Source organism: Ovis canadensis, chromosome 1 (assembly GCF_042477335.2).
Source record: "Ovis canadensis isolate MfBH-ARS-UI-01 breed Bighorn chromosome 1, ARS-UI_OviCan_v2, whole genome shotgun sequence".
NCBI lineage: Eukaryota > Metazoa > Chordata > Mammalia > Artiodactyla > Bovidae > Ovis > Ovis canadensis.
This window is the reverse complement of record NC_091245.1, coordinates 268,872,958-268,896,322: the sequence shown is the minus strand read 5'-3', so window position 1 is coordinate 268,896,322 and position 23,365 is coordinate 268,872,958. Positions and strand designations below refer to the sequence as shown.

Sequence of the window (23,365 nt, the reverse complement as noted above, 5' to 3'; positions counted from 1 at the left end):
GGACCTGGAGGCTGTGTATGCCCTGTCTATCCATTCCCGTTGGCTGATGGATCCTGGGCAGCTTCCAGGGGGCACTGGCAGGGGGCCTCTGAGCACCTCCAGACCCCACTTCAGGGACCAGGCTTCCTGGGAGGAGGAGGAAGCTGAAGCCGAGGCTCAGAGGAGTGAGGCCGACATCGCCCCCGACAGCTATGGGTCAGGGCAAAGAGGGTGGCCGCACCCCAGGGTGCCCTGTAGCTCCCACTGTGCACAGAGGGAGGGGAGCAGGCATTGGAGCCATGAGCCAAAGCCTAGAAAGAACGGGAGCCCAACCACAAACAGGAACAGGAACAGGAACCGGTTTTACCCTGGTTTGCGGGACTTCAAGCGAGGGTCTGGGACATTTCCTTTACACACATGGAGAACATATGGGCGTGCTGGGCCCCAGGTTCCCTCACCGTAGTTTTAAAGAATGAAGGAAGACCCTCGTCCTAATCTGGAGGTGTCGGGAAGAGGATCCCAAAGCCTGGTCCCAGCTGGGAGTCCAGTTAGAGGTGATTCAGCGATTAAGGCTCATCCTTTCTTAAAGGCGAAGTTTCTGATTTCTCACTGTCCATCAGGAGGAGGTCTCCCCAGGTGGGGAGAGCCCCCAGGCCTGTGCCAAAGCCCCTGATCCAGGTGCAGACCTGGGATCCCTAGGAGGCAGTCAAAGCAGTGGGGACTGTGGAGGTGGAAGGTGGGGGTGCAGGGGTCCTGCAGAGACTCCTGGAGCCCTGGTACCCCCTACCCAACCAGGCTCACCCCCTAAAGCTGCCCTTTCCTGTCAGTCCTCTGGCCTCTCTGCTGTGGCCACACACAGAGCCTCCAGCTGCCTGGACCCCAAACAGAGAAGTGCACGCTGTTTGTCCCTTGGGCGGGTGCCTCTGAGTTATGACCCCAGCTATGGCTGAGTACACTGAGGTGAAGGTGACCAGCTCATGGTCACACCACTGGGGGTGCTGAGGAGGGGGTCACCCCTCTAACCAGGGCTCCTCCTGGTGACAGTGAGTAGTGGACCCCTACCGTCAGCAGCGGTCAGGTTCCCACGGAACTGAGTGTGGCATTGGTCAGGGTCGAGCCCCCGGGAGATCCCTGAATCCCCCCGTTCCACAGGGGTGCTGCCCCCCCAGAGTCAGGACCCCCATCGCCTGGTGCTCTGCTATCATGGCCCCATCTTGTGCGGTGCTGGGGGGGCGCCATCACCCCCAGGGCCCCCGCCCGAGGATGCTCGCCAGGGTCCCTTCCCCACTCCCGTCATGCCCATGTGGAGGCCCCTGGGCGACTCTTGCCCAAACTCCTTCCTCTTTCTTCAGCTGCAGCCCACTCCACACATCTCCCCTTTCCTCCCCGCACAGCCCTCTCCCTGCCTTAACCCTTCCTCAGATGGGGGGCTTCTCCTGAAGACAGGGGTGGGGGTTGCGGGGCGGGGGGTGGGGCTTCTCTGCACTCTGCTCTGAATCCAGGCTGGATTGCCCAGCCCCTGCAGACATCCTGGGGTGGTTTGGGGGCTGGAATGCAGGCCATTTGCTGGGACTTATCTCCCAGCAGCCCCCACTGCTTCCGATTCTACAGTCAGGGTGTCAGGCTCGTCCTCCCAGCTCCTCCCCAAGTACCAGGGACGGCCTTCAAGTTCCCGATTTTCCTCCAGACCTGGAAGAGGGATGTGGATGGGTGGCGCCTGGCCGTGGAGGCACCGCTCAGGCCCCTGGATGCCTCAGCCCCTCTGAGTCCTCCTGTCGCTGCAAAGCTCCTCGGAATGACGACCACAGAAAGGAGGGTGAAAACCTTTATTTGGAAAAGTCACCCACATGAACACAGTTGAGAAAAAACACAGAAAGGAGTAAAAGTAAAACTAAAGAACCAAGAAAATCTTCAATAAAATGTAGAACCAATTACTTCCTTGAGGAGAAAGGACTTCGGCTTGTTTCTGATTAAACGCCTCACTGTGCCCCAGGGGGTGCGGCCAGGCCTCTGGTCCTGGGGTGGGGTGGGGCAGGATAGCACCTTCGCTCTGGGGTTTGCGGTCTGGGCTTTGCCATCAAGGAGGAGTCGTGGTTTCTGCTGGCAGGCATGAGTGACAAGAGCCTCGTGAGGGGGGTCAGCTCTCCAGGGCTCACGCTCCTGTGCCAGTTCCCTGGGAGACCTGACTTTGGGGTGAGCGAGGGTTTCCTGAAGGACTCTAGGATTGGAGGGGAGCCAAGCTCTGGGTGGTGGTGGGGGGTGGTAGGGAGGGAAGGCAGCAACAGCTGATCCCAGAAAGGACAGAGAACCAGGTGCCGGGGCTCTGACTGGGGTGAGGGGACGTGGACAGGCAGCAAGAGGAGGGCACTTCGGGTGCAGGTTCAGGCAGGCAGCAGGAGGGGGCCGGCAGATCCCCAGCACTGATACTCTGCTCTGGGGGTTGGGGGGTGGGCAAAGCATAGAGCATCGAATCACGGCTTTTCAAGCTTTCCCTTTAAAAAATCCTAGCTAGTTGGGTTGGTCAGGAACGTTGGGTCCTCTCTTGCCTCTGTCTCGGTGGCAGGGGCCAGGCCACTAGTCCAGCGCCACCTTCCTGGACACCGTCTGGTAGAAGACGCCCTGCAGCAGCGCCTGGTAGCTGGGCACGCGGAACAGGTGGCGCTCACCGAAGGCCACGTCATACTCAGCCGCCTTGCCAGTGACCAGGACACGCACGTGGGGCTCGTTCACCTGGCGGCCCACCACCACCGCGAAGATCTCCACGCCCGCCCGCTGGGCCTCCTGCACCGCCTTCTCGATGGCAGCTGGCGTGGCGCCCTGCGAGTTACCATCCGAGAAGAGCAGCAGCCTCTTCTTAGCGGCACCGGGTGAGGCCTCGCGGTAGAAGCGGGTCACGTAGCCCAGGGCGTCCATGATGTCGGTGGCGTCGTTGAAGAAGCCCATGGAGTCCACGGTGTTGGCCAGCACAGTGTAGTTCTGCAGGAACTGCAGGGCCGCGCGCTCCGGCCGCTGCTGCCCCGTGCCACTGTACTGCACCACTGCCACGCGCACGTCCTGGCCCGGGTCTGTCCTGCTCGCTGTCAGGAAGCGCTCTGCCAGCCGCTTGGCAAAGCGTTTGGTGATGTCAAAGTTGTGGCTGCCCACGCTGGCGGAGCCGTCCAGGAGGATGGTGACGTCGGCCGGGGAGGAGAAGGTGACTGCAGGCGGAGCAGCTGTGAGTGTGCAGCGCAGGCCCTGGGGCCTGCCCCGCTCCCTACGGCCTCCAGACCTTCTTACCCAGCACCCCCACCCCGAGAGTGCCCCATCCACCCCCCAGTACTCACTTGGGCAGGTGTAATCTGGACATTTCTTGTCTGTAAAAGAGAAAACCCCATAGCATGACCCAGCAATCACAGGGACCACTGTTCCTCCTATAACCCCCCAGCAGAGGATGCCTGGCACTTCTGAGGTGGAGGGCACAGCCACCACTGTCTCCACCCTACAGGAGGCATGTCCCTTATTCCAGAGGGGGCCTTTGAGTGACAGAAGGGTCCTCCAGGCACCAGCCCTTCTGAGAGCAGGGAAACCAAGCGCAGGGTGGAGGAAGGGTGTTCTACAGCACAGGCCCCATGCCAGAGGCCCCAGATAATGCTGACTCCACTGTGCCAGTTGGGGCCCTGAGTCTGAGCCTGAAGCACTCTCCAGTTGCTGACCAGCAGCTGCAGTGTGGACTCAGCTCTGATCCTGGGCCAAGCCCAGATGGACATGGCAAATGTGTCCCTTACGTGGGAACCTCTGAGGGATGTCAGGCTCCAAGGCCTACCCCTGCCCACACATTTAGGTGCACCAAACCTCAGACCCCAGTGCACATGTGTTCAGTGGGGGACCACGGTGCAGCCCACACTTGGGGAACACCTGTGTGGATGCCGAGCCACAAGGGAGTCAGGCCACAGCCTCCAAAGTAAGAATGGGGAGCAGCTCAGGGGGGAGTGGACACGCTGCTGGCCATGGGCGTCTGCTGCCACAGCCGGAGGTCACAGCGAATGGAGAGCGGAGAGCAGAGCCATGAGGCCCGCCTGCCATGCTCACCTATGCAGATCTGGGCGGTGATGTTCTTCAGGAAGCCGTCGTCCAGTAGCTCGGCATAGTTTTCCTTGACCAGTGAGATGCCCGGCCGTCCCTGGGGTGCCAGGCCTTGGCAGGAGATGACATTGAGCTGGTCGGAGCCCGCAGCCAAGCCAAAGACATCCTTGATGCCCACAGAGACCACCTGGGGAGAGGGACAGCGTTGGTGTGGCCCTTGGTGGGGACAGTCCCCCAAGCCCTTGGGTATGAGGGCGACAGCGTGGCATGGAGGCCGCCCCACCTGGATGTCAGGGCCGCAGAGCACGCTGAGTGGGGTGGTGTCCCTCTGGGTGTCCGAGCGGCCGTCGGTGATGACCAGGGCGATGCGGTTGTTCTGGGTGGGCGGCAGCAGCCGGCTCCGGGTGTACTGCAGGGCCTCGCCCGTGAAGGTGCCCCCGCCCATCCACTGCAGCTTCTTGATGGCCCTGCAGGGCAACAGTACCATTGGGGTGGGAACCAGGAGTTAGGGGGCCAGGGGTCAAGGTCATGGCCAGGGCAGGGCCAGGGTCAGGGGTCAGGTGCCAAGCAGCCACACTCACTCCTTGAGGTCCTGGGCATTCCTGATGTTGGGGTCCCTCAGGTCCACGTGCTCCTGCATCTGGTTGTGGCTGTACTGCACCACGCCTGCATGTGACTGCCCAGGCTCAAACTGCTCGAGAGAGCCGCCACCATGAGGAGCACCCTCAGGGATCCCCGGGGTGCTGGTGCTTCTCCCTGCTCAGGTCGTGCCTCCACCCGCTCCCATCCCGGGTTGGACTGGCCCCCAGGCCCCCAGGTGGCTCTTGTGCTCTGCTGGGCTGGGGGCTTTGGCTTTTGAAAAACAAGGCATCTCTCCTGCAGCCCCCAGCACCCAGCCCTTCCACTCTGGTGTCAGGACAGACCCCTGCTTCCCTGGGAACCTTCATCCTTGAACGAGGCCAGGGTGGCCGCCTCACCTTAACTAGCTCGTCCCTGCTCAGTCGGTCAATGACCTTGACGATGAAGTCCTTGGCGATCTCGAAGTTCTGTAGGCCGATGCTCTCGGAGCTGTCCAGCACGAAGAGGATGTCGATGGGCCCGCACTTGCACTCTGCAGGTGGCAGGGGTGTGGTAAGCCTCAGAGCCCCTCCCAGGACCCCTCCAAAGCAGGGCAGAGAGGGGTGGGGGCTCAAGCACTGGGGGTCATGAAGAGAACTCTGGCCCCCCCCATCCCTGGTTGTGTGAATGACCAGGGGAGGACCGGCAGGCCAGCACCCAGGGCCAATCCAGTGGGGAGGGGTGAGTCCACCCCCCAAGGTGAAGAGTCAGACTCACCACAGCAAGCTGGGAAGAGAAGGAAAAGGCAATCATATGGTGTCAAGACTAACCCCCCAGCCAGCTCCCCCTTCTCCCCTCCTGACTTTCTCATGGGACTCAACCCCTCAGCAAGGCCCTCCTCACCCCTCCCCGCAACTTCCTCTCAGGAGGGGCCCATGCCTGCCCTCCTGCCTGCCCAACCCCCCCAGTCAGCATTTGGCAGGACGCTCTTTCTCTTCAGGGCAGGCATCAAGGGGGAGACACTCACAGCACATTTTCATGATGATGTCCAAAATCTCGCATTCCTGGGGATGAGGGAAGAGATACTCCCAGGAGATGGAATTGGTGGGTGAGAGGCTTCCCAGGGCTCGGGGGGTGAGGCCAGCCCTCCAGGTCCCCCTCCCCTGGGACTCCAGCTGGGACCCCAGAGGGGCTGGGCTGGGCTGTGCAGGGTGACCCCTTCCCAGGGCGTGCCCTGCTCTACCTGCGAGGCCCCTGCCTTCGGGGCATGGACATCTGATGTGGCCTCTGATGTGTGGCCACAGGTGTCTCACTGTGGCCATCACGTGTTCCCCTCATGGCTTTGTATGTTCCCTTATGACCAGCACACATCCCCATTGTGATTGTCACGTGCCCCCACGGCCCTTGCGTGGTGGCTTGTGGCCTCCATGTCTCCCACCTGTGGCCTCCACGTGCCCCCATGGCCTCCACATGTCCCTGCTGTGACCTCCACGTGCCCCTCTGTGACCTCCATGTGTCCCCCTGTGGCCTCCAGGTGACCCCCATGACTGTCACATTCCCCCGCGGCCCTTGTGTCCCTGCGGTGGCCTCCACGTGCCCCTTTGTGACCTCCACGTGCCCCCATGGCCTCCGCATGTCTCCCTGTGGCCATCTCTGCTGCTGTCAGGCTCCCCACCCCGACAGGAGCCTTGGCCAGAGTGGTCAGTCCACAAGGATATTCACAATACTTACATCTGGCCCCGGAGGTCCCACGTGTCCTGGGGGTCCCTGTCAGAGACAGGATGGGAGAAGGATTGTCAGGATGGACGCTGGGGCCATGCTGATTCCTGGGCCGCAGATCTGACGGGAGCCCTTGGCTGACCCCCTTCATGCAGGGTCCCCCAGCCCTAGGGGGAGCCGAGGCTTCTGCACCTTGAAGGCTGGGGAACCTGCTACTGTCGTCCACCTGGTGGCCACTGTCCGACTGTCCCTTCCTGGTGGTCAGTGGGAGCTCACCCTCTGCGGGTGAGTGTCCTGGTGGGTCTAATGGCACCACCTTGATGGGCAAGGTGCCCGGCCTCACCCTGGCACAACCTGAGGCCCTGCCATGCCTTCACAGCTCGCCTGGAGACCTGCCCTCCCTTTCTGCCCACCCCTTCATGCTCAGCCCCTCAGGCCCTGAAACTGCATGTCTCCCCAGTCCTCCTGGAGCCCATCTCCAGAGCCTTGCTCCCAGGTTCCCACCACCCCAGACTCCACAGTCTCAGGGAGGGCGCCCGCTCGCCCATGGACCCACCTGGGGGCCTTCGGGACCTCGGTAGCCCTTTGCTCCTTTGGCGCCTCGTGGAGCAATGTCATTATTCTGGAAAGAAACAGTGCAGTGTTGTAGGCTTGCTACGCATGGCCAGACCAAGTGCTGTGAGCCTGGCCACCACCCCCTTGAGCCTCAGAAGGCTCAGCCACCCTTGGAGCCACGCTCCCCCATGGTCTGTGGGCTCTGGGCCCTCGAGGCTGAGGTTGACCGGGGATGTTGCCAAATGCGGTGGGCTTTGCACTCACGTCCTCTCCGGGGTCCCCGGCTTCTCCCTCGTCCCCCTTAAGGCCGGGGTAGCCTTTGGTGCCCTGCAGGTGACGGAGAGCACATAGTTAGGGGGAGCCGGCCCAGGGTTGGGGTGGGTGCTGTGGCTCTGGGCTTCTAGGGGGCAGGCCTCTGGGGTGGGCCATGGAGAGAACAGATCCCGAGGGGAGTGTCAGCCAGCAGGGGCACCTGGGGCTTAGCAGGGCCTAGGGAGACAGAGTCATGGGCGGGGGCCTTGGCGATGAGCAGGCCTATGTGTGTCTGCACGTGTGCTCAGGTGTAGGAGTGATGTGCTTGCACGAGCGTGTGTGCCCGTGTGCACCTCCCATGGCCAACAGAGCAGATGGCATGTACTTACGTTTATCCCAGGAGGACCTCTGCTGCCTGGATAGCCCTGGGGAAAGGCGGGACAGTCACATCAGTCACACCAGTCACACCAGAGGGGCAGCCCCAGCCAGAGAGCCATGTGCCCCACTGGCTTAAGGGGGCATCAGGCAGGACTCAGGGTACTCACGGGAAAGCCGGGGAAGCCTTCGGTGCCATTCCCGGGGGGGCCGTCTTCACCCTGGGAGAGCAGATGGAGTCCAGCTACTGCAGGACTCGCCCAGGCCAGCTGCTTCCAGACTCTGGGCCGCAGGCAACCTCCCGCCCAGGATGTACCCTTCTGTGTCACTCACCCTCTCACCCATCAGCCCGGGGTCTCCAGGGGGGCCTGCAGGCCCTGGAGCTCCTCTGGGACCCTAAGGAGGAGAAAATGAAGTGGTCTCTGGGTAGCAAGTCACACAGGCTTGGAGGCACGAGGCCTCTTGGAGCAAAGAGAATTAAATAAGGTAACATGTTTTCATGCAGCACATAAATTACTCAAAGAAAGGTTTTTAGACCCGAAATCCTGGAGGCCACGCCACCTTTGGGCCTTAGAAGCTACACCTGCCCCATGTCCACCCAGGGAGTGACCCAAGAAGGAGGTGACCAGAACAGGGACAGGGACCCATGGGGTCACTGTGGGGGATTCACACCCAAGAGCCCAACCAGAGAGGGTGGAGGAGTCAGCAGACACGCCACAGGCGTGGCCAGCGCCAGCACATCAGCAAAGTTGAAAAATCGTTAAGGTCTGAGTTCATAATGAGAAAAACAACAAAAAACTTTCTCAAGTCAAATGCATAAGGCATAACATGCAAAGAAAGAAAAAAAGGAATTTGGAAAGAAATAAGTCAAACTGTTGATGCTGTTTCTCTCTGAGGTGGGGAGGGGGCTTAGATTTCAATTCTCTTTCTTTCTAATATTTTTCTGCATTTTCTAAATGTCATCAGAGTCACACATTCCATGAAGTGAAATGAAACATTTATGTGTAGGAGCCCAGGGGGTTCTCCCAAAGAAGTCTGGGTGAGGGGCGGGGACGGGGGTCAGGCTAGTCCCTCCTGGGATAGTGGCAGGGAGGGCTACTCACCTCGGTCCCTGGGGGTCCCTCATCACCTCGGTATCCTTTTGGCCCAATGGGGCCAGCCTCGCCCTGCAGAGAGAGGACACACCCGATGGGCCCCTTCTGACCCACAGCGGCCCCCGGCCCCACACCCCACCCTTGCTGGCTGCTCCATCCTGCCGCTCCCTGGGGGCCATCGCCTGCCTTTCCGTCCAGGCTCTTGGTCCCCCAAGGATTCCACAGACCCCTGACCTATCTTGGGACAGGAAAGGGATGGGAGTGGCCCTGTGTGGTGATGCCTCCTGGTCCCCAGTAGCGCATCCTGGGAACTCAAGGAACTACCTGAGACATGGAAACACCAAACTGGGTGGAGCTCCTGGGGCACCCACTGCGGGGGGACGGGGGTGCCCACTGCAGGGGGACACGGGATGGGCGAGGCCTGGTGGCTGGGTGCACGATGGGAGAACGGGACCCTATCCTCAGTTTCTCAGTGGCCTTTTCCTGCGATTTGGGAAAACACATTTCCCAGGACCTTCCGCGTGGACCCTGGTGTCGGAGCCGACCTCCTGTTGGGTCTGGAGTCAGGAGGGGCTTGTGGGACCCCTAACAGGGTCAGGAGGGTGGGGCCGAGCTCAGAAGCAGAAGACCTGGGGGCCGGGAAGTTGAATGTGCAGGTGACCAAGTGCCACCTGGGTTGGGAGCCACAGGTCCAGGGGGGACCATCCGCAGTTGGTCACAGGCTAGGGGGACACAGGGCCCCCTCCCAAAGGAGGCAGCCGTTCCCAGCAGTGTCCAGGGTTCCTGCGGCCTAGGAGGGGCCTCCCTTTGCCCCACACTCTCGGCAGCTTCCTTTTACTGCAGCGACCAATTACTCTGGAAACTGACGCAGTTGGGATGCACCCAGGACCCCGTGCCGGGTCCTGCTTCCAGTGTTTGTGCCTTTAGAGTTAATGACTTCCTGACAGTGCCTCAGGAAGAGCCTGGGCAGAATGTGTCAGCACCACTGGCCGGGAGCGGTCACAGCTCCTCAGTTACCGTCCAGGAAAGGCCACAGCCGGGGAGGTGGCCTGGCAACAGGGCCTGCTCAGCCTGAGGCCACAAGAATCAGTTGTGGGAATGGGGTGGACACGGAAAGAGCAGGGGCGGGTGACAGTCATTCCAGAAAGAGACACGTAGAGATGAGGGACTTTAAACCTGATGGAACTGCATTTCAATCATTGAGACAGACTGCACTCGTGTGCGTTGTGACAATGGGCTGGCTGTTCACTGAAAAAGCCATGCAGGGCAAGCCCACCCCTCTTCCACTGCTGAAGTCTATGCTCCTGACAAATCAGAGGTGAGCAAAACCACACTGGAAGGGGTGAGTGCATCTGTGAACGTTTGTGCACAAGCAGGACAACCTCAACTGCAAGGCCCCCCAGACAAGCTCAGGACAGACGAGAACAACGTCCGCACCATGGGTGCAGCCCCCCATCCCCCACCACCACAGGGAACACAGACCCTGGCGGGAAGTGATCACTTGCATAAACAGCCCTGCAGAGACCACTCAGCCCACAAACACACCAACAGTCAAACCAGGAGACGAGTAAATGTGCGGAGCCAGAGTCTCATCATAGCTCATGTTGGCAGAGGTGTGTGCGCAGCTTGTTTTACATTCTTGGGGGAGTGTGAGTGGGGGCCAGATGGGCAGGTAGGTAGGATTATTTGGCAAATGTCAACTCATACACACAACACTGGGGCTAAGACATTTTGCTGCTAAGAATTTACATTCTGGATATTGCCTTGGAAGTTCTTCAGGATGGATGGACGAGCAAGTGGGTGGGCAGACAGATGGATGGATGGATACATACATCCATGGATATATGACAGATGACTAGACAGATGGGTGGATGGATAGATAGATAGATACACACACGTGTATACATTTTTAAAAAAAAAGCAAAAAGGCAAAATGGTTGTCTGAGGAGGCCTTACAAATAGCTGAGAAAAGAAGAGAAGTTCAAGGCAAAGGAGAAAAAGAAAGATATACCCATTTGAATGCAGAGTTCCAAAGAATAGCAAGGAGAGATAAGAAAGCCTTCCTCAGTGATCAATGCAAAGAAATAGAGGAAAACAATAGAATGGGAAAGACTAGAGATCTTTTCAAGAAAATTGGAGATACCAAGGGAACATTTCATGCAAAGATGGGTACAATAAAGGACAGGAATGGTATAGACCTAACAGAAGCAGAAGATATTAAGAAGAGGTGGCAAGAATACACAGAAGAATTATACAAAAAAGATCTTCATGACCCAGATGACCATGATGGTGTGATCACTCACCTAGAGCCAGACATCCTGGAATGTGAAGTCAAGTGGGCCTTAGGAAGCATCACTACCAACAAAGCTAGTGGAGGTGATGGCATTCCAGTTGAGGTATTTCAAATCCTCAAAGATGATGCTGTGAAAGTGTTGCACTCAATATGCCAGCAAATTTGGAAAACTCAGCAGTGGCCACAGGACTAGAAAAGGTCAGTTTTCATTCCAATCCCAAAGAAAGGCAATGCCAAGGAATGTTTAAAATACTGCACAATTGCACTCATCTCACACACTAGCAAAGTAATGCTCAAAATTGTCCTAGCCAGGCTTTAATAGTACATGAACGGAGAACTTCCAGATGTTCAAGCTGGACTGAGAAAAGGCAGAGGAACCAGAGATCAAATTGCCAACATCCTCTGGATCATACAAAAAGCAAGAGAGTTCCAGAAAAACATACTTCTGCTTTATTTACTATGCAACAAAGCCTTTGACTGTGTGGATCACAATAAACTGTGGGAAATTCTGAAAGAGATGGGAATACCAGACCATCTCAGACCTGCCTCCTGAGAAATCTGTATGCAGGTCAAGAAGCAACAGTTAGAACTGACATGGAGCAACAGACTGGTTCCAAAACATCAAGGCTGTATATTGTCACCCTGTTTATTTAATTTCTATGCAGAGTACATCATGCAAAATGCCGGGCTGGATGAAGCACAAGCTGGAACCAAGATTGCTGGGAGAAATATCAATAACCTCAGATACGCAGATGACACCACCCTATGGTGGAAAGCAAAGAACTAAAGAGCTTCTTGATGAAAGTGAAAGAGGAGAGTGAAAAAGTTGGCTTAAAGCTCAACATTCAGAAAACTAAGATCATGGCAAATAGATGGGGAAACAATGGAAACAGTGAGAGACTTTATTCTTTTGGCCTCCAAAATCACTGCAGATGGTGACTGCAGCCACGAAATTAAAAGACGCTTGATGTTTGAAAGAAAAGCTATGACCAACCTAGACAGCATATGCAAAAGCAGAAACATTACTTTGCCAACAAAGGTCCATCCAGTCAAAGCTGTGGTTTTCCAGTAGTCGTGTATGGATGTGAGAGCTGGACTATAAAGAAAGGTGAGTTCTGAAGAATTGATGCTTTTGAACTGTGGTGTTAGAAATGACTCTTAAGAGTCCCTTGGACTGCAAGAACATCAAACCAGTCCATCCTCAAGGAAATTAGTCCTGAATATTCATTGGAAGGACCGATGCTGAAGATGAAGCTCCAATACTTTGGCCACCTGAGTCGAAGAGCTGACTCACTGGAAAAGACCCTGATGTTGGGAAAGAGTGAAGGCAGGAGGAGAAGGGGATGACAGAGGATGAGATGGTTGGATGGCATCACCGACTCGATGGACATTAGTTTGAGAAAGCTCCGGGAGTTGGTGATGGACAGGGAAGCCTGGTGTGCTGCAGTCCATGGGGTTGCAGAGTCAGACAGAACCAAGCGACTGAACGGAATGGACACATATGTCAGATGGACTGAACTGACACCTGTACACAGGTGATGAGTGGATGGACAGATAAAGATGGATAAACACATGGACGGACGGACGGATGAGCTGACTGAACAACAGATGGATGTCGATATTTTTGACAGTATTTTTCTCTAAAGCAAAGCACTGCAGACAATCTACACAGTCCATGCAAATGATGAGGGGCAAGAAGCAGAGCCTTCCAAGGACGCCAAGGAAGAGGCCCCATCGCAGGCCAAGGGTGCCCAGCCCAGGCTGTGCCCTGCATCTCAGGGGCCCTCAGGGGCTTGTGGGTTCCGGGTGCAGCCCTCACCCCATGGGAGGTGGCAGGTGCAGTCCGGGGCCTCGCAGGACCCAGCTCCCTTGCCATGCATCTTCACCACGCACGTTGGTCCATTTGCTATGTGTTCACGTGCATATGGCCTGTCTCCCAACTAAACTGCCAGCACCCGTGCCCCATGAGGGTGGCACCAGGCTGTGTGCCCCCCTTCCAGTGCTTCCCCAGGGTGGGCTGGAGTTCAAGTGGGTTCTGCAGACCTCTTCCAGGACCCACTGGCCACCAGGAGTGCCAGGATACCACCAGAGCCCCAGCATGGCCTGGCCAAGACCACCCATCAATGTGGTGTGGCAGCTTCGACAAACCCGACAGCCAGGCTCCTGCCTTGCCCCTCTGGCCGAGGCCTGCTCAGTGGTGACAGTCCACCCAACCTGCCTCGCCTCTGTGTCATTCTGTCACCCCACATGCCCTCCACTTGCGAGCCCTGTGGCAGGACCCAGTCAGGGTCTGGAGAAGACAGGCTGAGAGTACCAGCGGGCAAGGGGGGGAGGAGGGCGTTCGGGCACGATGCTCCCTGGGGGAGTAGGCTCAGCTCTCCCTCCCATCCAGCCGCTCACAGCTTCCAGCCTATTCCCTGACTGCTCCTCCCGCCCAGCCCACTGCTTCCTTAGGCCTCCACTGTCTTCCCCTCCCCTAGCATGGCCTCTAGAAGGTCACGCCCAGGAATTCTGGAATGTTCCTTGGACTGACACTCCCAAGTCAACTTCCTGCCAGCATCTCACCCCCGGGGCTCCAAACCCTGAGGGAGGTTTACACAGTTCATCTCCAGTGTGGTGCCTGTCTGGGCTCAGTCCTCTGAGACCTCGCCCGTCTCCCCAGGCTGGAGGGGTCCCCAGGGCCCAGGCTCCAGCACGCCTCTGCTGCTGCCAGCCCTGCCTCCATTGGTCTTGATGGCTCACTGCCCGGCTTCCACCCTCAGTGACCTCTTCCAGCACTAGCCACACCAAGGCACCCTCCCCACTCTGAGGGCAGCGTGAGGGGCAGCATAAGGGATCTTTGCTCAGGGCTGCATCCTGGCAGTGCCCACCCAGGGACAGGGCTCCCCCTGTGAGCACTGGTCCACCTTGCCAATCTGTACCAGCCCCCTGGCCACCATCCCCCCAACCCCAGACACCCCAGGTCTCCAGGCCACACCCCACAAGGAAGCACCTGGGTGTGCAGTGAAGAGACCTCCCCCTGCATCTGTGAGCTGCTCCCATCTGGCAGCACCATGCCCCTCATCCCTGCCAGCCAGGCTTCCTACCGGGTCACCGGGGACACCGACGGGGCCTTCTCGTCCCTGGTCACCTTGGGGTCCAGCTTCACCCTGGGGAGGAAAAGCCACTGAGGAGGAGACGGAGGAGGCCGGCTGCCCTGGGGGCCACCGGCTGAGGTCCAGCAGCGTCTGTCATCTGCTGCGCGTGGCCTCGCTTCCTTCTCACCTCAGTCCTCCAAAGTGGCACGTGCTTGGCCGTCAGGGGACTCGTGTTTTCTAAGGGCCATGATGAGGGGCCGATACCCCTTCCGAGGCCTGGAGGCAGCTCATTCCCCCCACCCCCCGGCAGGGGTTCGGGGGGCACTGGCCACACTCCCCTCTGTGAAATGTAAACTCAAGAACAAGCAAGACGATGCTGACACCATGGTGGGCGGAGCAGGGAGGCCTAAGGATTCGTGTTCTGCCTCTAATTCAAATCTGTTGCTGACCTTTCTCTGCAGCTTGGGGCCTTGAGTGGGGGTGGGGGGGGGGTGAGGTCCCACACAGGCAGTGGGCAGGAGAGGGGGATCTTTGGGACATGGGAGTCCTATGTATGGGTCACCCACATCTCAGGGCCAGAGGGTCATGGTGGCCTGTCCTTGATTCTGATGGCCTGACCCCAGTCTGGCCCGGTCTCTGCACCCCCCTGCCAAGGGCATGGGGGTCCCAGCTTGGGGACAGTGACTCACCGGGTCTCCTCTTGGGCCCCGTGCACCTGGGGTCCCTCGAGGTCCTCTTTCCCCAGGACCGCCCTGTGTGGAGGGAGCAGAGGCGGTGAGGTGTGGGGTGGGAGCCTGGGGCCTGGGCTCGGGGCTGTCCCCCCAGCAGATGCCAGGACGTGTGGTCTCTCCGTCTCATGCCCTGCCCTGTCCACCTGGGGCCACGTGGGCCACTGACTGGTGAGGCTCAGAGCACCCGCTCACCCTTTCTCCGGGGGCTCCGTCTGGTCCTGCATTTCCCTGGAGTAAGAGGAATCGACATGAGTTCATCAGCAGCAGGATCTCTGCTGAGTCTGGGGCGTCGCGGGCAGGAGGGCACCTACCTCATCGCCGGCTTCTCCCTTCTCTCCTGGGGGACCGGGCTCTCCGGGCTCACCCTGAGAACAACAGCGCAGACTGTCTCCTCTGACCCTGCGGCCCTCCCAGGCATGGGCACCCCCACTGCATCAGGGAAACATGCACGCTCACCTCATCTCCGGGGGGCCCCGTGCTCCCTGGCCTCCCAGGCTCCCCGTCTGCTCCGGGCTCACCCTGGAAAGACCTGAGGGTCAGCCTTCAGGAGGTCGTGCCCGGCTGTCCTGGAGGCCCATGGCCCCACACTGACCCTCCTCACCCAGGCTTCAGGCCGTGGTCCCTGACGACCCTAGCCACCCACATCTCTGCACCAAACCCACTTCCCGGGCTCAAACACTGCCCATGGCAGGGGCCAGCCGGGCCCTCGAGAGTGGAAGCCTGGGGTTACCAGGCTGGGGGCTGGCACCCTCAGACCTCAACCACACTCCAGGACATCCATGTTGCTAGAATGCATTTGGGACAGAATCCGTGTTACTCCTCCAACTTTTCCAGCATTTCCTGTTGCTGAAAACCCAAAGAAATATCAGCAACAGATTCGAATTAGAGGCAGAATGCAAATCCTCAGGCCTCACTGCTCTGCCCGCTGCAGTTTGAGTATCTCCCTGCTTATTCTTGAGTTTACATTTCACGTGAGCAGGTCGATCCTGGGCTGACCGGAGGGTTACAGGCTGCAGGGACGGTCCTGAGGTGCCCAGAGAGGCCTTGGATGGACAGGCAGATGCAGGAAGTGCAATGGAGGTGGCGGGGGCGGGGGGAGAAACACCCAAGGCTGGGCACCCAGTGCTCTCCCGGGCAGAGGTTCCCATGCCCATCCCTGCCAGCCCGGGAAGGGCAGTGGGGCCTGGCCCCCACACTAAAGCCGAGAACCTGCTTCCAGAAGGAATTTCTCCTCAATGCCAGGCAGGTCATGAAGCCCCAGCCGGGCCACCCCTGTGGGCTCGAGTCACTGACCTTCTCTCCTTTCAGTCCGAAGGCACCTGCATCGCCCTTGGGCCCGGGGGGTCCTTGGACACCCTGGGGAAAGGTCGCAGAGTCAGACCACAGTCTGAAACGGCAGCCACTGGCAGCCACTTGCTGGCGAGCGACAAGCCAGCAGGGCAGGTCCCCAAGCCACAAGGCATGCGTGACTTCGCATGGTTAGCAGGAGGGCTGAGGCAATTTTACTTCTGAGAGCTTATAGCCTTAAGATGTGGGTGAGAGAAAGTGACTTACATCGAATCCGGGCGAGCCCTTGCAGCCTGGCAGGCCAGGGTACCCTGACTCCCCCTGTAAGGAGGAAGGTGGGTTTGGGGGTCAAGCCTCTCAGCTCTGGCTCATCCACCATTTCCCAAGGAAGTTCTCCCCAGTGGAAGACGCTCTGAGCTTGGCTGGGTAGCTTAGGGTCCATTGGGACCTGAGGCTTGGCAAGAATCAGCAACAGATTCTAATTAGAGGTAGAATGCGAATCCTGCCTTCCATGCTACCTCAGAGTTGCCCAGGGTGGCCACACAGGAGACCCCTACCCACCCACCTCCTCGAGGATAGCCAGCTTGGCCCACCATCCCTTCCCCGAAATATGTGCCCCGCCTCCACCCTCCCCGAGCTGAGGGTGACCTTCATGCCATCCACGCCGTCCATGCCACGCTTTCCCTTCTCGCCCTGAGAAGTGAAAAAATCAAAGGTCAGACGAAGGTCAGACTGCACCCCCACAGGACAGTGTCTCCACCGGCTGTGCCCCTCCAGCATCTCACCTTGTAGCCTTTGGGTCCCCTGGAGCCCTGTGGAGATAGAAAGGGAGGGTGAGGGGCTTGGTCTCCCCATCGTGGGGTGAGGCACCCCCAGCTCATTGCAGCCCCACCACGCCGGGAACAGGCAGCATTGTCCTTGTCCAGAGTGGGGGGCCACTCCGTGCCCCAGGGACACGTCCCAAAGCCGCAGGTCACTCACCTTCTCTCCTCGGCTCCCTTTTTCTCCCTACACAGCAAACAGAGGAGAAGAAGGGGCTGTGAGGGGTGCCGGAGGCCTAATGCCCTGAGGCCCAGGGCAAGGCCGCGTTGGGGAGGAGAGACCCACCTTCATGCCCTGGTAGCCGACGGGTCCAAGGTCCCCAGGTCTTCCCTGCAGCAGAGGAGGGGGTCGTGTTAGACAGCCCTGGGAGCAGGAAACCCCCACCCAGCTCCCTCACTCGCCACCCTACTCAGGCCTGGTCAGCTAGAGAGACCCGGCCTGCTGACCACTGACCTGTGTCCAAGAAGCGCCCTGCTGTGGAAGCCCAACCCCACCCCTGGGGGCTCTCAGTGGAGCCCCAGGGAGGGAGAAACACCGGGGTCCCCCCGGGGCGGAGACCACCATGGCTGAAGCAGAGGCCACCTGCTGGCTGATCCCTGCCACCTGTCCTCTGGGAGCAGGTGGGCCTGTGGGGGGCGGCTGAGGGGCGTCGGGGTCTGCCCCAGTGGGGGTGCTGGAAGGCCAGCTGTGCCGTCTGCCCCCAAGTCCTCATCACCCACAGGAGCCGTGTCCTCTGAGGATCAGGCCACATGATGCTCATGAAACCAGTCATCCTTCTGGAAGTTTCCACAGTCTGGCTCCCTGGCCTCTGGCTTCTCAGCGTCCCAACCCCTCAGTCAGGTACCCGGCACTCACAGGGTCTCCAGCTTCTCCTTTCTCTCCCGGGAGCCCAGGCTTCCCTCTTTCTCCCTAGAACAGAGAGCAGATCATGGTCAGAGGACAGATTCCATTTATTTCTAAAAAGCTGGTGAAAGGAAGCCCCTACTTGCTAACAAAAACAGGTCTGTGAAGCTATTCCATCCCATCTCCAGCGTCTACGTGGTTTCCAGACATCTTTCCTGTGGCCCAGGGTGTGAGGCCAGGCCCAGGGTTTCTGCCACAAACTCCGCCAAGCCCTGGGACTGCCTGGCACCAGCAAAAATAACCCTGACTCTTTTCTGTCTGCCTGTTCTTGCTGCCGTGCTGGGCCCCCAGGGATGGGTGGGAGGGCAGGGTGGACGCAGCCTGGAAGCCCCCTGTGGGAGGTGGCCACGTGGGTCCATGGCCACTGGACTTGACACTTTCCAGGAAAAGCCAGAAATCTAGAATTTCATGAGTGAGCTCCTAGGTTGTGAATACTAGCAACGAATTTTGTTTTCCAGTCCGGCCTCAGGCCCATGTTTGCTCCATCCCACGGCAGGCCCACTTCCAGGAGCAGAGCCACAGGGACACTCACTCCAGGAAGGCCATGCCCTCTACCACGGGAAGGAGGCTGGGGCAGCGGACCCCCCTCCACGGCAGCATGGCCACCACGTCGGCTGTGGGGCACCACGCCCAGACCCTCTCCCATGGGGGGCACACCTGCTCAGCACAGCAGGTGGGCGGTGGGTGCTGAGGGCAGCTGCCTGGGGTCCAGCTGCACCCCTAGACCTGGTGCCAGCCTGCAGGATATTTCTCCCAGGCTTCCCCCTTCATCAAGGTAAGCACCGGCAGGATGTGGCCACTTACCTCGTACCCGGGGTCGCCTCGAGGCCCAGGGGGTCCTCTGGCAGGCTACAAGACACAAAAAGAACAGTCAGTGGGGGCACTATTGGGGCGGCCCAGGGGTGGGGGCTGGCAAGGGCCACACTCACCTGGCACTCGAAGGAGCAGCACTGCGGGATGGGAGAACAGAGGGGCATGTCAGGAGCGTGGGCACGGCCACGCCAGCCGCCCATGCTCAGGATGCTGGTGGAGGAACGGGTGCTGGTGATGCCAGGGCGGGGGGCAGGGGGGCGGGGAGGCACTTACCACTTGCTCCACATTATTTTTCTGAAAAGTGAGAGAGAAAAGTCAAATTAGCTTCCATTCCTGGGCACAGGGTTTCTGGCACCTGGACTCAGCGGGGTGCTGGGGCGGGCCTGCAGGCAGCGCTCACGATCATGTCCGTGATGGTCTCGATGGTCTGGCTGATGACTTCCTCCGCGTCGCGGCTCTGCCCCCAGTCAGCTGCTGTGAAGTTGCGCCGGTATGTGTGGTCCGTGGCAATGATGCTCAGACGTGGCTCCTGCCATGGACGCAACCAGAGCGAGGGTGAACGTCAGTGACAGTGAGAGCGCCAGGCCCTCCCCTCCTCTGCTCCCCCGGAGCCGCAGTCCCTCGGGCTATGTCCGTACCCCTCTCCCAGTGTAGTCCCTGGGTACCCCCTCCCTCCACTGCAGGCCCTGGGGGATGCCCCACCAGGTGGTCGGGCGTGATGGCCACGGAGAAGACTTTGATGCCCAGATGCTTGGCCTCGTTCACAGCGTCCTCCAGGCCCCCGCAGGGCTCCTTGTAGCCCTCCAGGGGGTGCCCGTCAGTCACCACGACCAGGTACTTATTCTCCTTCAGGTGGGAGCCCCTGCAGGGTGTGGAGGAGGTGAGACCACCTGGCCCAGCCAGCCCAGGGCCCCATTGGGACCACATCACTGAGACCCCGAGGCTGGAGGTGAGGGGCAGGGGGCTAGAGACCCCAGAGGGAGATGCAGACCCAAGGGTGGCTCTCAGAGCACTGTTTCCAGTTTCTCTGTGCTGATCCGGCCACAAGGTGGGCTTACAGAAAGGGATAAGAGTTGGACCATAAAAAAGGTGAGCGCCGAAGAACTGATACTTTTGAACTGTGGTGTTGGAGAAGACTCTTGAGAGTCCCTTGGACTGCAAGATCAAACCAGTCTATCTGAAAGGAAATCAGTCCTGAATATTTATTGGAAGGACTGATGTTGAAGCTGAAGCTCCAATATTTTAGCCACCTGATGCGAAGAGCCGACTCACTGGAAAAGACCCTGATCCTGGGAAAGGTTGAGGGCAGGAGTAGAAGGGGTTGACAGAGGATGAGATGGTTGGATGGCATCACTGACTCAATGGACATGAGTTTGAGCAAGCTCCAGGAGGTGGTGAAGGACAGAGGAGACTGGCAGGGCTGCAGTCCATGGGGTCTAGAGGGGGGCACTACTGAGTGACTCAACAACATAGGAAAGGATATTAAAACAGAAAATAAAGTTCTGTGGGATCACACTTCAGGTCCCCTCTGCCTTCAGTGGTTGAGGAGACAGCAGATAGCTGGAGGGAGGGACAGATTGGTGGAGAGTGAGGGGGCAGGCTGGGCGGTGGTCACCAGCATGACCCCCTGGGGCATAGGTTTGCTCTGGGGACCTCAGGCACCAAAGTCCGCCGGCCAGCGGGCAGCGACCAGGCAGCGCTGGGCGCTCCCCAGGCAGAGCTACGGGGCATCGGGGGGTGGGGGGCGGCGCCACAGGGAGGCAGGCACTGACCCCACGAGCAGCTCTTCCAGACCCTTCTTGATGGCGCAGTCGGTGTAGGTGCCCTTGCCGAAGTACTTGACCGCGTCCACGCTGCTCTTGAGAGCGTCGCGGCCGCTAGGCATGCGCGTGAGCCCGCGGATGATCTCCACCTCGTCGCTGTAGTGCAGCGCGCCCGCATTCCACACCAGGTTGCGGTCACAGCGGTAGTACCTGCGGGCCCGGGATGGTGAGCGGGCCTCCACACACCCCGGCCCGCTCTCCTCCCCTGCTCAGCAGGGTCACAGGTGGACAGACGGCCGGTCCCCTCTCACGCCGAGAGGGAGGAGCCTGTGGCCCCGTGAGCAGCCCTGAGACACTGGTCCCCGCGCCGGGGGCACATGGCGGATAGATGGCGGTGGCCAGGAGGGCGGGCCCAGCCAGCTAGTGACCACCACATCCCCTGATCTCCAAGGCCTCAGATGAGGAGCCGTGAGCGAGACCCTATCCCAGGGCCATGGAGTGGGGGACAGACCCTGCATAGAGAGAAGTGGAGCCAGTGACAGGGGACGGGGGAGGGAGGGGATAGGACCCCTGGATCTGAGTAGCTTCTTCTCTCTGCCCTGGTCACTTTGGCCGAGGATCTCAGGGGGTAGCCAGGTGACAGAGGCCTGCTGTCCAGCCCATCAGCAGACAGGTGACAGAGGCCTCCGTGGGGCGCCAACAGCCCCAAAGGCAGGAAGAGCCCCCAGTTCACAATTGGAGTGAATGAGGTACAGGGCCAAAGCCCCCCAGAGTGGGATGCTGGGTCACCTGGCTGCCCCGTGCCCACTCTACGAAACTTGTCCACACCTGGGCCTTCCCTGGCCTTCATAAACCCGGGCATTTCAGGAGGTCTGGGGTTTCGGCCCCACCGTGCCCTGCATTTGGCAGATGTTCCTCCTTCCCTGCAGCCTCTCTGGTGGGTGGGAGGCTGGGGGCCTGTGTCAGCGGGTCAGTGGGTCAGAGTGGGAGGAGGGGCGGGGCCTGTGAGAGTGAGGGAGATGGGGTGGAGCCTGGTTCTGAGCTTAGCCCGCCCCCTGGCCCGGCCCCGCCTCCTTGCAGGCGTGTCCCATCCTCCGCCACACCCGCTGCCGGGGGCTTCCCCATGTGTGAGTGAGTGGATGGATGGATGGATGGATGGAGCATGTTGCCCCCAAAGCCAACTCCAGGCTGGGGCCCCTCTGACCAGGACACTGGACATGGGGGACACTGAGACCTCGGGTCTGGGACTTGGGCTGTGACCATCTACTTGGGCAGCCGTCAGTGTCCAGGTGGCTGGTGAGGGGCGCCCCCTCTAGATACCAGGCAGACCCACAGGGCCTCAGGCCAGCTTCCCAAGCGGGCTCAGGGTGGGGGAGGGGAGCTGTTCAACACTGCGTTTGGGGAGCCCAGGCTGTAGCACTGTCCCCCTTGGCCCTCCTGGCTAAACAGCCGGCTCCATCTCAACTCAGTCTTTTTCTAGCCCATCTGAACCACACAGCCCCAGGGGAAGGGACTCGAGTGGCCTGGCCAACACTGCCCTTCTCAGATGGGGACACTGAGGCCCAGCCCTGCCCACTGGCTGCAGCAGGCGAGACACCAGCCTGTCTCCCCCGCCCTCCAAGAGGATGGTGGACGGGAGGAAGAGGACAAGATCCTACCTGTCCTTCAGGTTGTCAATGAAGCGCTTGGTGAAGGACTTGACCTTGTCCACCAGGGCCCCATAGGGCTTCAGCCTCAAGGCCACGCTCTCGGAGGTGTCCAGCACAAAGAATAGGTCCACAGGGCAGTCTGGGCCAGGGACAGGAGGAGAGGCTCAGCCCTGCGCTCCCCCTTCCCCAGGGGAGCCCCCACCAGCCCCCCTGGCCCCTTCCCCAGCCAGTCACCCCCTTATACCCAGTCAGGCCCCGACACTCCTGAAAGAGCAAGGAGACGTTTCTCATTGTGTTTCCAAGTTGAATTTGAAACTACCAGGGAGGGGCTTGACCTTCAGGAGAGGGTGGGTAGGACCAGGTGACCGTGTTTCCTGACTGACCACCAGGAAGGAATCAGAAGGAGCCGATGATGGAGGCAGAGGGGGTGCAGTGCCCGCTGAGGACAGACACTCAGGGGACACAGGGGCTGAGACCTGGTGAGGCCCATCCTCCTCCCCAGGGTCCCCCACCAGCTGGGCCGCATCTAAGCGCTTGAGCATCCTGGCAGGGGCCGGGGTCCCCTGGACCTCACACCGGATGCGTCTGGTCCAGGCCGGCCTCGCCCAACAGACGCGGCAAGTCCACTCACCCTGGAAGGCGATGGCCCTCGAGGCCACGGTGTCGTCCTGCGCAGAGGCCCAGCAGGCCTGCAGCAGCAGGGGCAGCAGAGTTCGGGGCAGCCTCATGTCACCGGCCTTCGTGCCACCATGGAGCAAGGGCCGCGGGCAGGGTGGGCTGCAGTGACCGTGATGCTGGCCGGGCAGAGAGAAGTCCTGTCTGCTCTCGTTCCGGAGTTTCAGCCCAGGAGGGAGGGAGGGGTGGAGGGAGGAGAGGGTGGAGGAGGAGCCTGGTGGGGGGCGTCTCTCCCAGCTCTGGGTGAGTCACTCCCTCTCCCCTCCCACTGGAGCCCTCGGCTAGAGGATTTACCTCCCTGGTTTATGAGGACTTTTATTTGCTTACAATTCTCCTGTTGAGTTTAAGAAGTCTGAAAAAGAGTGCATAACCCAAGAAGAATTTCCCTGAAACATGTTTTGGGTGTTTCCAGTCTTTGCATGGGATCCACCGGCCTCTTCACCTCCCCCTCACTAACCAATTTCTACAAAGTGGTGCTGTTTGTTTAAATGTTTCAGCTCCGTGGATCTGTCTGACTTTCGAGCTGTCGTATAAATACCTCTTCACGGTTTAGTCACATACATATTGACAAAAGATCTTCCGCTTTTGCTCTAGGGAAGCACAGAACAATAATGACACACACATTTGTGTGTGTGCGTGTACTCGGTTGTGTCTGACTCTTTGTGACACCATAGATTGTAACCCCTAGGCCCTCTGTCCGTGGGATTTTCCAGGCAAGGATACTAGAGCGAGTTGCCACTTCCTTCTCCAGGGGATCT

General features: G+C 59.5%; 1 protein-coding gene across 1 annotated transcript; it reads right to left on the bottom strand.

Moving 5' to 3' along the window:
• Window positions 1–1,791: 1,791 nt before the first annotated feature.
• Window positions 1,792–22,782, bottom strand: COL6A1 (collagen type VI alpha 1 chain). The gene is made up of 35 exons (XM_069582165.1): window positions 22,564–22,782; window positions 21,942–22,071; window positions 20,293–20,493; window positions 19,223–19,382; window positions 18,921–19,049; window positions 18,794–18,814; window positions 18,637–18,657; window positions 18,512–18,556; window positions 17,660–17,713; window positions 17,090–17,134; window positions 16,964–16,990; window positions 16,768–16,794; window positions 16,631–16,675; window positions 16,250–16,303; window positions 15,989–16,051; window positions 15,152–15,214; window positions 15,007–15,060; window positions 14,888–14,923; window positions 14,654–14,716; window positions 13,974–14,036; window positions 8,604–8,666; window positions 7,834–7,896; window positions 7,671–7,721; window positions 7,515–7,550; window positions 7,138–7,200; window positions 6,875–6,940; window positions 6,331–6,366; window positions 5,627–5,663; window positions 5,377–5,385; window positions 5,019–5,152; window positions 4,623–4,732; window positions 4,325–4,508; window positions 4,048–4,228; window positions 3,303–3,332; window positions 1,792–3,176 (listed from the first exon to the last, which is right to left on the bottom strand). Exons 1-35 carry the CDS (start codon window positions 22,658–22,660, stop codon window positions 2,554–2,556), a joined length of 3,084 nt encoding a protein of 1,027 aa, XP_069438266.1. The 5' UTR covers window positions 22,661–22,782; the 3' UTR covers window positions 1,792–2,553.
• Between the last annotated feature and the right edge of the window lie 583 nt (window positions 22,783–23,365).

Coding starts and splice junctions, on each gene's coding strand:
- COL6A1 (XM_069582165.1), bottom strand. CDS start 22,660: ATGAGGCTGCCCCGAACTCTGCTGCCCCTGCTGCTGCAGGCCTGCTGG. Junction 18,658..18,793: donor AAAATAATGTGGAGCAAGTG/GTAAGTGCCTCC, acceptor CCCATCCCGCAG/TGCTGCTCCTTCGAGTGCCA. Junction 17,135..17,659: donor AAGGAGAAGCTGGAGACCCT/GTGAGTGCCGGG, acceptor CCTCTGCTGCAG/GGAAGACCTGGGGACCTTGG.